Source organism: Meleagris gallopavo, chromosome 1 (genome assembly GCF_905368555.1).
Source record: "Meleagris gallopavo chromosome 1, MGAL_WU_HG_1.1, whole genome shotgun sequence".
NCBI lineage: Eukaryota > Metazoa > Chordata > Aves > Galliformes > Phasianidae > Meleagris > Meleagris gallopavo.
The window spans coordinates 164,982,116-164,994,603 of record NC_139404.1 but is presented as its reverse complement, the minus strand read 5'-3'; the positions used below and the strand labels follow the sequence as shown (position 1 = coordinate 164,994,603).

Here is a 12,488-nt window from a genome sequence, read left to right as displayed (position 1 = left end):
TCCTTATTATTGTTCTCTTATGTTAACAGGTAATAAAAAGATGATAAGACAATTCATTTCTTTTCTTGTTTTCACAGAATCACATAATCATTGGGTTATAAGGGACATTAAAGGCCATTCAGGTCCAACCCTGTGCTTTGGGCAGTGCCACCCACCGGCTCTGGCTGCTCAGGGCCCCATCCAACCTGGCCTTGAATGTCTTCAGGGATGGGGCATTCTCAGCTTCTCTGGGCAGCTGTGCAAGGGCCTCACTGCTCTTTTACGTCCTTTATAGGTCATTCCTTTTGTCTGAAATGGCTAAGGAGAATTATCCTTCACTAACTGAAGTTGTAAAACAAGTTGCTGAGCAGCAGCATTTACAGTCATCAGAGATAGAAAAAAACAAAATCATTCTTTTCCAACTGCAGGTAATAAATCTTCTTTAGAGTAGCTTAATTCATTTAATTTATTCATTAGATATGAAAAAGACATGAATATATTTGATTTTTTTCTGGGTGTTTGCATATAAGCGTAAGCTGCTCAGTTCTTTTCTGTGGTGTTTAGCCCTTGCCAAAACTGTGTGTGTATCATTTGTAAGGCTGCTCCTTAGCTAAGGCTTCCTTCGAGCAAGTTATTGCAGCAGTATTTATTTAATGTTATTTGAAGATAAAACATTGAAATAACCATCCTACAAAATACTCCATTTCAACTTAGAGCTTATTGCATTTATCCCATTGATTTCTGAACAATGAATGGGAGGAAAAAAAAAAAGGAGGTTTTGAGAGCATCACTTTGGATAGATTTTCTCAAGACTGTCAATTTTTTTCTTGTACAGAATTTCTTCTTCCATGCAGACTTTTTAATTTGCATGTTCTATAGAGTGTCCTATAGAGTCGTTAAATACCAAATTTATCTATCTATCTATCTATGAGGTAGAATGTTGGACATGTGTTGTTTAACTGAGGGCTGAGTACTCATTTCCATTCTAATCTTCCACAGAATTTGTTAAGCTTCCAATTGTCACTTATGCTTTGAGACCAAATGTCTGTTGAGAGGCAAACATTTAAGTCTGAGGAAACGCACAGTACTGTTCAGGCATTTTTAAGTGTGAGTGATTGCAAAATGGAGATCTTATGATAACATCTATGAATAGCTGTACAACTGAAATAATTGATGTTTGAGTTCTTGCACAAGGATCATTTCTCAGAGGGAGCAGTGGATGGTTGGACTAAATGATCTTGGGGGTCTTTTCCAACCTTGATGATTCTATGACTCTGTGACTTTAATTGGTTAGGAATGGCTAATTAGCCAAACCTTGCAGGAATTTTTCTCTTACCATACTGTAATGTGCTATGGTTATTTTGTAACAATTGATTTTTGATCAAGCAATTTAAACAATCGTTTCAGTTTTCAAAAACTGACAGAACTTTAGAATCTTAATTAATTTAGCTCATTTCTTCCTCTCTGACATCTTTTTTCTTTTCAAAAATCCCCCAAACCTTAGGAAATTCCATACAGACATAATTAGTAGTAGAACAATAAGGTTAAATAATTAAGAACTGACTGCAGAAGTGCGTTTTCATCTTTCAGTCTATTCCTACTTCTATGTGTCCCATAAGACATGTAAAATGGTGATTTCCTGAACTGAAGGTCTTTTCTATTAAAATCTTCTGTTTTCCTGTATTCAGTAAATGGTGGCAGCGATACCGATCCTGCAAGAACTATAACTTGGGTTTACTGTAAGTTATGCTGAAACATTTTCTTAAGAGCTGACAGTGTCTTATTAGGTTCAAAACATTGAATAGGAGACTCCATAGCACTCGTAATGCTTCCATTAGGGAAAAGATAATAGGCAGCATCAATCACAGTGAAAAATTCTTTCGCTTAATACGCAGTAGTTGGCTGTTACCTAAGGTGGGATTCATCACAGCCATCTTGCATCACCTGCAAATCATATGTTAAGCCCATATTAGTCATCTAGGCTCCCTCTAGTCAATGAAAAGAGACAAGCATTTCTGAGGCAGTGATTGAGCCCTCCCATATTATGATGGGATGATGAAGTACTGGTTCCTGGAATTGTTCGCTTCTCATCAGTGAGAAGACATAGAAGCCTTTGTAGGGCTAGCTGCCTATTTCTTAAAGGTTTTAAAACAGCTGACATTAATCCTTCGCTTGGATATTACAATGATGAGGGCAGGATAAAGTCTTCAGTAGAACAGGCTAGTTAATCTCCCTCATTGCAAGTACCCATCTAAGTGTTTGTGTATATGTGTCTAAGTGTGTTTTTAGCACCGTGTGGTTTTAGTCTGATTTGAACTAAACCAGTTTCTGTCTCTAAAAAACATTAAGATTGCATTTGGTCCTGTGTAACTTAAAGTGATTCAAAGAATGCCTTATTTCATATTTTAGACTCACTTTAAGGGTAGAAATCTAAAATAGCATTCCTCCATTATGTCTCTAAGGTGATGATTCTATGATTTCACGAAATGTATCCCTGATTATCTTCCAGTCAAACACATCTAAAGAAGTGAAAAAGAATCTTCTGATCAATAAATTTGAATTACAGTGTTTAACAAGATACCTGACATGCTCTCAAATAGGAGTACTATTAAGTGAATGCTGACATGTTTTACAGGTTAGATATCAGGAACTAGAAAAAGAAATGGATTCTATTATGTTAGAAATGAAGACAACAGAAAGGGAAATATATCTGCAAGATGATGCCATAGCAGTGACAAAATATCACTGTGAAAGCCTAGAAGCTGAAGTCAGAGCTCTATATTCTGAAAATATGAAGCTGAGGTTTGATACAGAAACAATACAGGAAGAATATGAGATGACATCTGCAAGAAATAGTAAATATCGGGAAAAAATAAAAGCTCATAAAAGTCTCTTTTGGGAGATGGAAAGTAAAATGCCCATTGTGATTGAGCTTGCTGAAAAGAAAGCTATTGTTAAAGAGCTGAGAACAAAGAAAGAAGAGTTAATGAGTGACCTCCAGAATCCAGAAGGCTCTGCTATAAAGCAAATGCAGGTATTGTATTTCCTCACTGATTCATTTCTTTTCCTGTGCAACCATTTTGGCGCAGTTTAACTGATACAATTATTTGGTCTAATAACTCTATATCCATGATGAACTGACTAAGGGAATAAAGATTCATTTAAAATGATAAATTAATTGAAGAAAATAAGTCATCAGCTGCAGTAAAAAAATCATCAGCCCCAGTAACTGTTATATTATTGTAGAGTTCATTCTCTGTAGCTGAATGAGCTCAGTTATGAAAATATTACAGGGTTGTTAATTAAAATATATCATTGCTAAGTGATTATGTTGTTAGTAGGATAAAGTTAAATGCATACTTTTTATAATTCTGTGGAACACTGCCATGATGTTACACTTTTCTTGTAACAGCACTGAATTCATTCAATGTTCTTCTTAGGGAGCAAACCACAGCTAAGCCAAAAGGAAATAAATTTGATGAGAGGGTGATAGAAAGGAGGAGATAAGAAAAATTAAATTGTTTTTGGTGTTCTAGTTTAATGTTGGTTTTGAGTCTAATTGCGAGAATCATTAAAAACTAAAAAAACCTGGAAGTTCCCACCACAAAAATTTGCTAATATATGAGCAAACACATGCATGAAGGTGAAATGAAATCACAAATTGCAACTCTAACAAAACTGGCATTGATGAAAATGCAGTATTACTCTATTCAAGTAAAATAATGAGGTTTTTTTTATGCAAGAAATTTTTGAAACCCCAATAAAATAAAGACCATTAACACTGTATTTCCCATGAGAAAGAAAAAATCTATGTCAAATATTACAGTAAATATTCCTTGATTTTGCAAAAACAAACAAACAAAAAGATTTAAAACAGGATTATAAGCATCCAAATGAGTTCAGATTTTTGTGTTGTAGTTTCTTGCATACTTCAGACCAAGAGTGCATCTTTTAAAGTACATAAAACCATAGATTCAGGTTGGCTATTAGGAAAAGTTTCTTCTCTGAAAGAGCGGTCAAGTGCTGGAATGGGCTGCCCAGGGAGGTGGTTGAGTCATGATCCTGGAAGTGTTCAAGGATCATTTAGATGTCGCACTGAGGGACATGGTTTAGTGGGGAAATATTGGTGGTAAGTATAGGTATACCTATTGATACAGGTGGATGGTTGGACTGGATAATCTTGGAGGTCTTCTCCAACTTTGGTGATTCTATGATTTTCTGATATTTTTAATTACTATTTTAATTATTTTTAATTATTAATTTCTCGTTATTTGAATGTGAAATTATATATTACAGACCTTCAACTCATTTTTATTAATTAAATGAGACTGTTAAATGGTGAGTAGATATATCGTGCAACCTTTGAAAGGAGGGGATTTCTCTATCTTAAATTTGCAGGAAGAAATTGCACTTATAAAACAGGAAATCACATCTGTGAAGGATTTCATCAAGAAAAAAACAGATTTGCTGGAAGAAATAAAAAAAGCTCATGCTAAGCTTAGAAAAGAAATTGAGGTGAGTCATTTTAATAAAACATAATTGCAGTTCTCTGATAGAAGGTAGATAGTACAGATGAAGTTTGAAGTATTTGATGCATGGTTGCTGGCCATGCATTATTCAAGTATATACAGTAACTATACTATCTTAAATTCTTGATACTGCTAATCTTTCTAAAATCCAGATCTTCATTGGGCTCATGAGAAAAAAGTAAAGAACATTTTTTCTTAAATCTTCTGAGAAGGACTTAATCTGCAAATTGTGTTCTGAAGAGGCCACTGAAGTATAGTAAAGAAAAGTACATTTTATTTCTGCAGTATATTTTGAAATATTTTAATTCTCACTGCTGACTTGGATTATTCATGACTTGTCTCCTCACTTCTGATACCTCATCAGTGGGAGAATCAATTGCACCAAAAATATGGCTTTCCAGTCAATCTCCCTAATTCGAGTTGCATTAAATTAGGGATAACACAGGAGCTCCTAATTAGCTGCCAAGATAAAATTCTGATAGATAGTTTAGCTCTTCTCTTTCTTGGTAATTAAATTGAATTTTTATGGTTTGTTCCACACTAAAATAATTTGTATGTCTGGGAAGTTTTTAGTTTGGAAGTTGCATATCATTTGTCTTTTTAATTCAAATAAATTCCACAAAATGTGATGATCAAAGCCTGATAATGTAAGGATTAACTGAACTGAGGTTACCTCTGGTGCCCACTGTAAAAAGCAGGGTGAAAAAAGAGCAATTTTTCAAGTGATGGAGAGCAGCACAGAATTTTTATACTAAAGAGCAAAGCACAGCTACTTTAGTATAGGTCTCTGCTATTCAGCTTCTGAAAAATATTTTATTACCAAGGCAACAGCTTCTTAATAAAGTTCTCTAAACCCATAGTGAAATTAGGCAGCCTAAAAATAATGTTCTGCTCTGTTATCAAAACCAATTTAATTAAGTGAAGAAGGTTAACATATTTTTCAATTTGGATTATAAAATCTTTGTGTCTCAGAAGCAAGCAGGATTAAAAATCAAATGGTTCAGGGTGTAATTATTATTAAGAGTACTCTGTAAAACAGTCCAGCTTCTTGTATGTAAAGTGACAATGGACAAGCAGAAACATTAATGCCCAGCAGTCGTCAGCACAACCCAGGAAAGAATACACAATGCAAGCATGTGAATAAAGGAAGACACTGGAGACGTGGATGAAGTCCCACTAAGCTGCAAGGATGGGACTCAGCTCAAGACACTTAAAAGGTTCCCATTATAATCAATGGAGATGTAGTCAGTCCAACTGATGCAGTCTAGAGGTCACTTCAGTTGGCCAAATGTAGCTGCTTACAGTAGGGTGAATTGCATAATCCAGTCTTTGTAGGCTTATACTATATATTGGCTGGATTTCTATTGATCAAAAAACAAGAATGTGGAACAGGCATATGCCTTAAAAACTAGCTGTCAGTCTGCAAACTGATCCCACCTCACGCCTTCAGAGTTTGTCATAGTACTTTTACATCTTGTATGGATTTTCAGCTTCTAACCATGCTTATGTTAACAGTAACTGATCTCCTCTCATTGGTTTAAAGAGAGGATGTGAGCTGCCATGTTTCTAAGCTTCCAGGTAAAGGAAATCTTCATATCTGATTAATGACTTGTTGTGGCTGTAGAACTTCTAGTACCTCGATTCAGCAATGATTTTAAGTACTTATCTTAGTCTTTCTCCATCCCTGGAGGCATTTGAGGCCAGGCTGGATGGGGCTCTGGGCAGCCTGATCTGTAAGAAATTTAATGACTCACAGGAAGTCACTGTCAGTGCTGTAGTTCTGTTGCAGCTGTACGCCATCACGAGTGTTTAATGCAATGTAATAATGTTTTATCTTTCTGGCACTAGAATGTATTGCCACTCATACATTATTCAAATTATGCTGAGGCCAAATTTTCATTAAATGAAATTTCATTAAGTATATTTCCATTTTTATTGCAATGAGTGTTTCACGCTTTTACACTTCAGAAAGCAAATCTCCAAAGGGTTGTCTGCGACAGCAGTACTTATCAGTGGGGACAAAACTGATCTGGTTCTGCATTGTTACAGGTTTGCCTTTCTAAAAACAAACAAACAAACATTTTTCTAAGTGCATTCTAAGAGTGAAGATGCTACTGAGGCCATCTGGACTACTTCATTTGTACTCTTATACCCAAACACACTTGTCAAAGAATGAAAATTTCATCCTTTCTTACTTCTTACCCTGGAACATGAAATGCTCCATGTACAAAGCCTTGCCTCAGCTGTAAGATAATCACTCCTGATTTTTCAGGTGGGATTTACTTTGTTAAACATTGGTATCAACATTGAATTAGTCAGCTAAGCTTTTGATGGGAAACAGCTTTTTTTTTGTTTTGTTTTCCTAAAGGGTAGAAAGAAGTATGATTGATATTTTCCCAAAGCAGGGAAATACAGTAAACTAGATCAGTGGCTTCTTAAATGTTTCTGTGTTTTTTCAGTACCTGTGAAGTCAGCATGGATGTCAGAATTGACACATACAGTTAGGTGAACAAAACACTGTAAATAAATAAACTCTGTGGTTTTTTTTTTTTTTTTTTTCCCTTCTCTCCATAGCCACAAGCTGTTTAGGAAAAAAAGATATTACCATGCTTTACTTGAAAAACTTTTGAGGTGTATTTTATTCTATTTTTTTTTAGGTACAGAATAAAAGATACGATGCTATTCTGAAACGTTTGCACTGTCAGCTGAACAAACTGCATTCAAATAAAAGACAATGGCACTGGAACATTCAGCAGATGGAGAAAAAGGCAGAAGAACTTAGAAAGTGCCTTGGAGAAGTGGAGTTACAGATTAGCATCTAAAACAAACCTAATGAAGCTATAATGCAATACAGTGTGGGTAATTTTTTCCAGGCAGGATAGGGTTTTTTTCTTACTTGTTTGTTGGTTTGGGTTTTTTTATTTGTTCAAATACTACAAACAGTAAAGTATATAGCTGCGCCAAAGCGAGGTGATTTCTTTTGTTCTTTTTATTATTATTATTTAAAAAAATTAAATTGATCTCAATCTGATGTATTTGCAATAACTTTTTTGTTTGTTTGTTTGTTTGTTTGTTTCCTTTCTTCTCTCCATAGCCACAAGCTGTTTAGGAAAAAAGATTTTACCATTTCTGGGTGTTTACACTGTATGTGCCAATTTTACTTTAAAAAGTAATGTAAAGCCAATCAAATAAGATTTGATTTCTTTTTCTTTTATTTAGATGTCTGAAGACTGAGACCTACATATTTTTTTCCTCCAGAAAAAATAGTATTAGTACATATTTGCATTCTAGGGATACTAAAGCTCTGATGGCCAGTATTTTGTTGTATGGGAAATTCATATGGATAATACTGCAACCAATATTGCAGCCATAAGGCTGCCAGAATGTCCTCACATGGGTAAAAAGTGGACATAAGCTTTCCAGCTATAAAAGCTGTAGGAACAAGTACGCTCAGACGAAACCTTCAGATAGTCCAACTTCAAATGGTCAAATATGTTTCCCTGTAGCTAATGAAGAGGAATTAATAGGTGAAAAGAGTACTGCATCCAGATAGATTTTAAACTGGAACAACTCACTATCTAGAGATAGTAATTACTGATTGTAGATCACTGATAACAGAAGAACTAGGAGCATAGAGGATATTAACTAAGTAGCCATGTAACACTAAGTGCTCAGTGCTGGGTAAGATCATTCTTAGCATAAATGACCACCAGTGACTCCTATTAAAATAGTGAACAGTAGATATTCTTTGTCTCATTTTTGTTATGTGCTTGTCATTCATGGAATTTACAGTACTTCATCTATTCTTGTACTTCTACTAATACTACTGGTATTAGTTCTGGCTATATATAGCCAGAGGCATTCATCTGTTATTTGAAAGTAGGTAGCTTTTTATTTAGAATAGCATAATTTAGATTTATCTTTATACCTGACTATAAAATGAAGATGTTAGCAAATGAAGTGTTGTCTGTTAAAACTGTTAAATTGCCTGTATGTTGTCAGTGTGGGAAAGCAAAGTTTAAAATGCAATTCTATTACTGATTTTCACAGGACATTCATATATATGTGTGGTTTCCTTAATATGTATTTTAAGTAATACACTGTTCAACTCTCAGGTTAGATTTATCTGGTCTTTTTCTATTACAGTATAATTGGTGAGACTACTTATTTTAACACAATGCTGTAGAAATAGATAACCTGAATATCCTATGCTATAGTAAGTGCAATTTCATAGGAATAACTTGATCCATTAAAACTTTTTAATCTAATTTATTTTAAAAGGAGGCAAAGATTGACATCTTAAAACTTACCTCTTGTCTTAACTACCTTTCTTTTCTGATGTGAATCACACATTCATTTCCTGTGAGTCTAGAAGGAGCACCAACAGATCTTTGTACATAATACGTTACTGTAACAAAGCTATTTCTCCCTATGTCCAGCAGAACAGCTTGCATTTGATTTGTGTATATCTCCTAGAAATGGATTCAGACTTGAAAAACTGTAGAATTTACTGTTTATTGGTAGTTATGGGCCTTTTATAACTTACGTTATCTTGTTTTCAGAGTTATTTTCTAATTACATCAGAACCAGAACAGTAATGCATGAGGGTATATTCTGTAGCAGCTACACAAAGTAAATCAATAGAACTTACTTGGACACTTCCATTACCATAGTTATAATATCACAGTTTGTCCTTGTGCATTAGTACCACTTGAAAACAGCTCTTGCAAACAGTCCAAACCTTTACAAAAATATCACACATTGGTTTTCTTTTTGACCAACAAAGATGTCTGTTATTACTTCTCTGAGTAATAGGAATTTTCTGTGTACCAACACACCTGTAACGCAATTGAGTCATGTTAAGTAAATAACTTATTCCTATGTGTTACCTGCTTGGTTGGTTGGTTGGTTGGTTGAACTTATTCTCAGTAAGTTTCAGTATCATTTAACAAAGGTGAACATGCAAACTGCATGTAATACTCCACTCCTTTTAGTATTACATTTTGTCCTACACAGACCTTCGTATTGTCCAAAGCCTAGAGTTTCTAATACTCCTTTTTGTTCTGTATCTTCCAAGAAAGCTCATGGCTTTACCTATCAGGCTCCTTATCAACTTAATGGATCTCAGCTATTAAATCCCAGCTTTCTTTCCGTAAGATAGAAATTCAAGCATTCATTTTGCTGCATATGTCCATGCTACGTGTAACTGTTCTGTTCTCATTTTTGTGTCATTAACACATTACACTAGAACTAAGTTTATCTTATATTCCATACCAAATAAAAATGCCAGTTTTGGTCCAAATAAAACTACCTACAGTCTTACTATGAATATTCCATTTATGTGTTGGATCATTTTTAATAAGCATTTGTGGAAATGTGTTAGCCAGTCCTTCATCATAGAATCATAGAATGGCCTGGGTTGAAAAGGACCATAATAATCATCCAGTTTCAACTCCCTACAGTGAGCAGGGTTGCCAGCCAAGCTTCCCAGAGCCACATCCAGCCTGGCCTTGAATGCTTCCAGAGGATGGGGCATCCACAACCTCTCTGGGCAACCTGTTCCAGTGCATCACCACCCTCTGAGTGAAAAATAATGATTCTTCCACAGGGATGTTTTGCTGATGCTTTTATGACCATATAGAGTATGAACCAATGTGGTATGTTAGGAAGTCCACCACGTTGCAAAAAGTCTGTTCCAACTCTGAAATAATTAATTTTAGGATATTGTTGTTATTGACATCTCACATCACCATCACATTTAAAGGCTATTTATAGGCTTTTGTCCCATGTAAACACACTGTTTTTGTGTCTAACTCAACTACTTTGACACATAGGCTGATTTCATTTCTTATCTTTGAAGCATTTATTGTCCTCTTTCCCTCACCAAACTTGTATAAGTTTAGTCACCAAGTACAGCTGAAATCTGCACTTGGTTTTTTAATGTGCTAAGAATCAGATTATGCAGGATGAAAACATTTTGCACGCTTCTGATTGAACAGAACTTCGTATCCCGGAGTACTTAGATATTTTCCCATGTGCAGCATTTCAAATTTAGAATTGTAATACTTAACAGGTAGATAATAAAAATAAGAAAGGCATAAACATTTTACTAGTGAATTCTACTTAATCAGGAGAAAACTCATCAGGTAAAAAAATCAACTGTAATGGGGAAATAAAACTTGATGTCTTCCCTAAACTTTTAGCATTCTGTACAAGACATGAAAAAGAGAATATATTCAGCTTTTTATAAAATTGCCTAATTCTAGCAAATCTGGGCAGCCTGCTGAGGCATGTTTTTCTTGGTACAATGGTGTTGAACAGTAGTAGGTTGATCTCAGGGCATTTTTTTTCTCTTAGCAAGCAAACACAAACAGTAGGAGAATGATTTATGATTTTTGGAGAATAGCTCAGTAAGTGTACTTTATGTACAGCTCGCAGCACAGAAGCACGCTGCCCAAGCCCATATCAATCATTTCTGAGGGTGGTGTGGGAGTAAGGCAGGAACTTCGGGCTTTAGTGCTCTGCAGGCGATGGCAAGAGGAGTGACTGCCCTCTTTGAATAGCAAAACAGACAGCAAACAGCAGCAGAGAGGCTAATGAGGGTGTGAGAAAACTTACCAACCAACGAGTCTTACCGACTGTTGATAGATTCCAATGATAGCGTGTGAACAAGTAGGAACCACGGAAACTCCACACTCAACAGCCTTTTGATGCGTGTCAAAGCGTGGCATGTGACGCAGCAGTGTGTACTGATGGGTGGTAAAGAGAAGGGTTTCCCCTCACTGCCAGCTGACACTACATGAAACCCTTTCGTATGTCGTAACAACAGCCTCTGGTGCTGAAGAAGAGGAAGTGTGGCAGAAAATGTAAAAATAGTGGTTAAGATCTTTGTTCCCGTCAAGCCTACATTCAGTACACAACATAAAAGGGAAAATGAGTCGGAGACAGACACCAATGCTATGCTGCTTTACTTCCAGTGCAGAGCTTGCTTTGATAATCAGAATAGCACGAACACTTTCAGAGAGCCATTTGCATGGGCGTGTGACAGTATATCATGGATGCTATTCTGCAGTGGGTCATGTATGATGCTGTAGAGGGAGAATTGTGACCACACTGAGCATTGATAGTGTGCCATGTGCTGCTAAGGGTGAAAAAAGTCTTTCAGAACCCCTACCCAGTTTTCCAAAATGCACAAATACGTCTTTATAAAGATCTTCATTAAAATGAGCGGCAGCATGTAGCTCTGAGTCATGTTGAGGCACTGATTTCTTGAGGAATCCCAACAAATAATGACATATTTGCCTTTTAATTATCTACTTTGCAGAAGGAAAAACTTTTCAGGGGCAGGGATAAGGCAGCACAATGAACTGCCACAGAAATCTAGCAAAAACGCTTTGCAGCTTTTTCGAAGTACCCAGCTCACTGCTCTTCCTTTGTTTTTTCCAGCATTTAGAGGAAGGAACATGCAGTGACATAACAAAATATGCACTGGAACAGGTTGCCCAAGGAGGTTGTGGATGCCCCATCCCTGGAGGCATTCAAGGCCAGGCTGGATGTTGCTCTGGGCAGCCTGGTCTGGTGGTTGGCGACCCTGCACATAGCAGGGGGGTTCAAACTAAATGATCATTGTGGTCCTTTTCAACTCAGGCTGTTCTATGATTCATCTATGAAAATTAAAGATTACACACAGACCACAAAGTACAAAGGACAAATCAAGATCATCAAACAAAATCTCTACTTTCCTCAGCCCCCAAAAGAAGGATAACTCCACTGCTTTTTTCTCCATCTGGAGTAAAGAAGGAAATAGTAGCTAGGAAAGAAAGTTTTATCATGTCATTGAATATACTTCTTTGACAATGAGTTGCTAAGATGAGCAAAGGACAGTGCTGTGTTGAACAGAGAGATTTCTCATGTAAGAAAATTACATGAATGCTTCTACTTTCTGTAGTAATTTATTTTATCCTTTTAAGTTAATATAAT

General features: G+C 35.9%; 1 protein-coding gene across 1 annotated transcript; it reads left to right on the top strand.

The window, feature by feature from the left end:
- Positions 1 to 278: 278 nt before the first annotated feature.
- CCDC122 (coiled-coil domain containing 122) lies at positions 279 to 8,364 on the top strand. Its single transcript, XM_031552033.2, has 4 exons — positions 279 to 407; positions 2,615 to 3,013; positions 4,378 to 4,494; positions 7,166 to 8,364. Exons 1-4 carry the CDS (start codon positions 294 to 296, stop codon positions 7,328 to 7,330), a joined length of 795 nt encoding a protein of 264 aa, XP_031407893.2. The 5' UTR covers positions 279 to 293; the 3' UTR covers positions 7,331 to 8,364.
- The last annotated feature ends 4,124 nt before the right edge of the window (positions 8,365 to 12,488 follow it).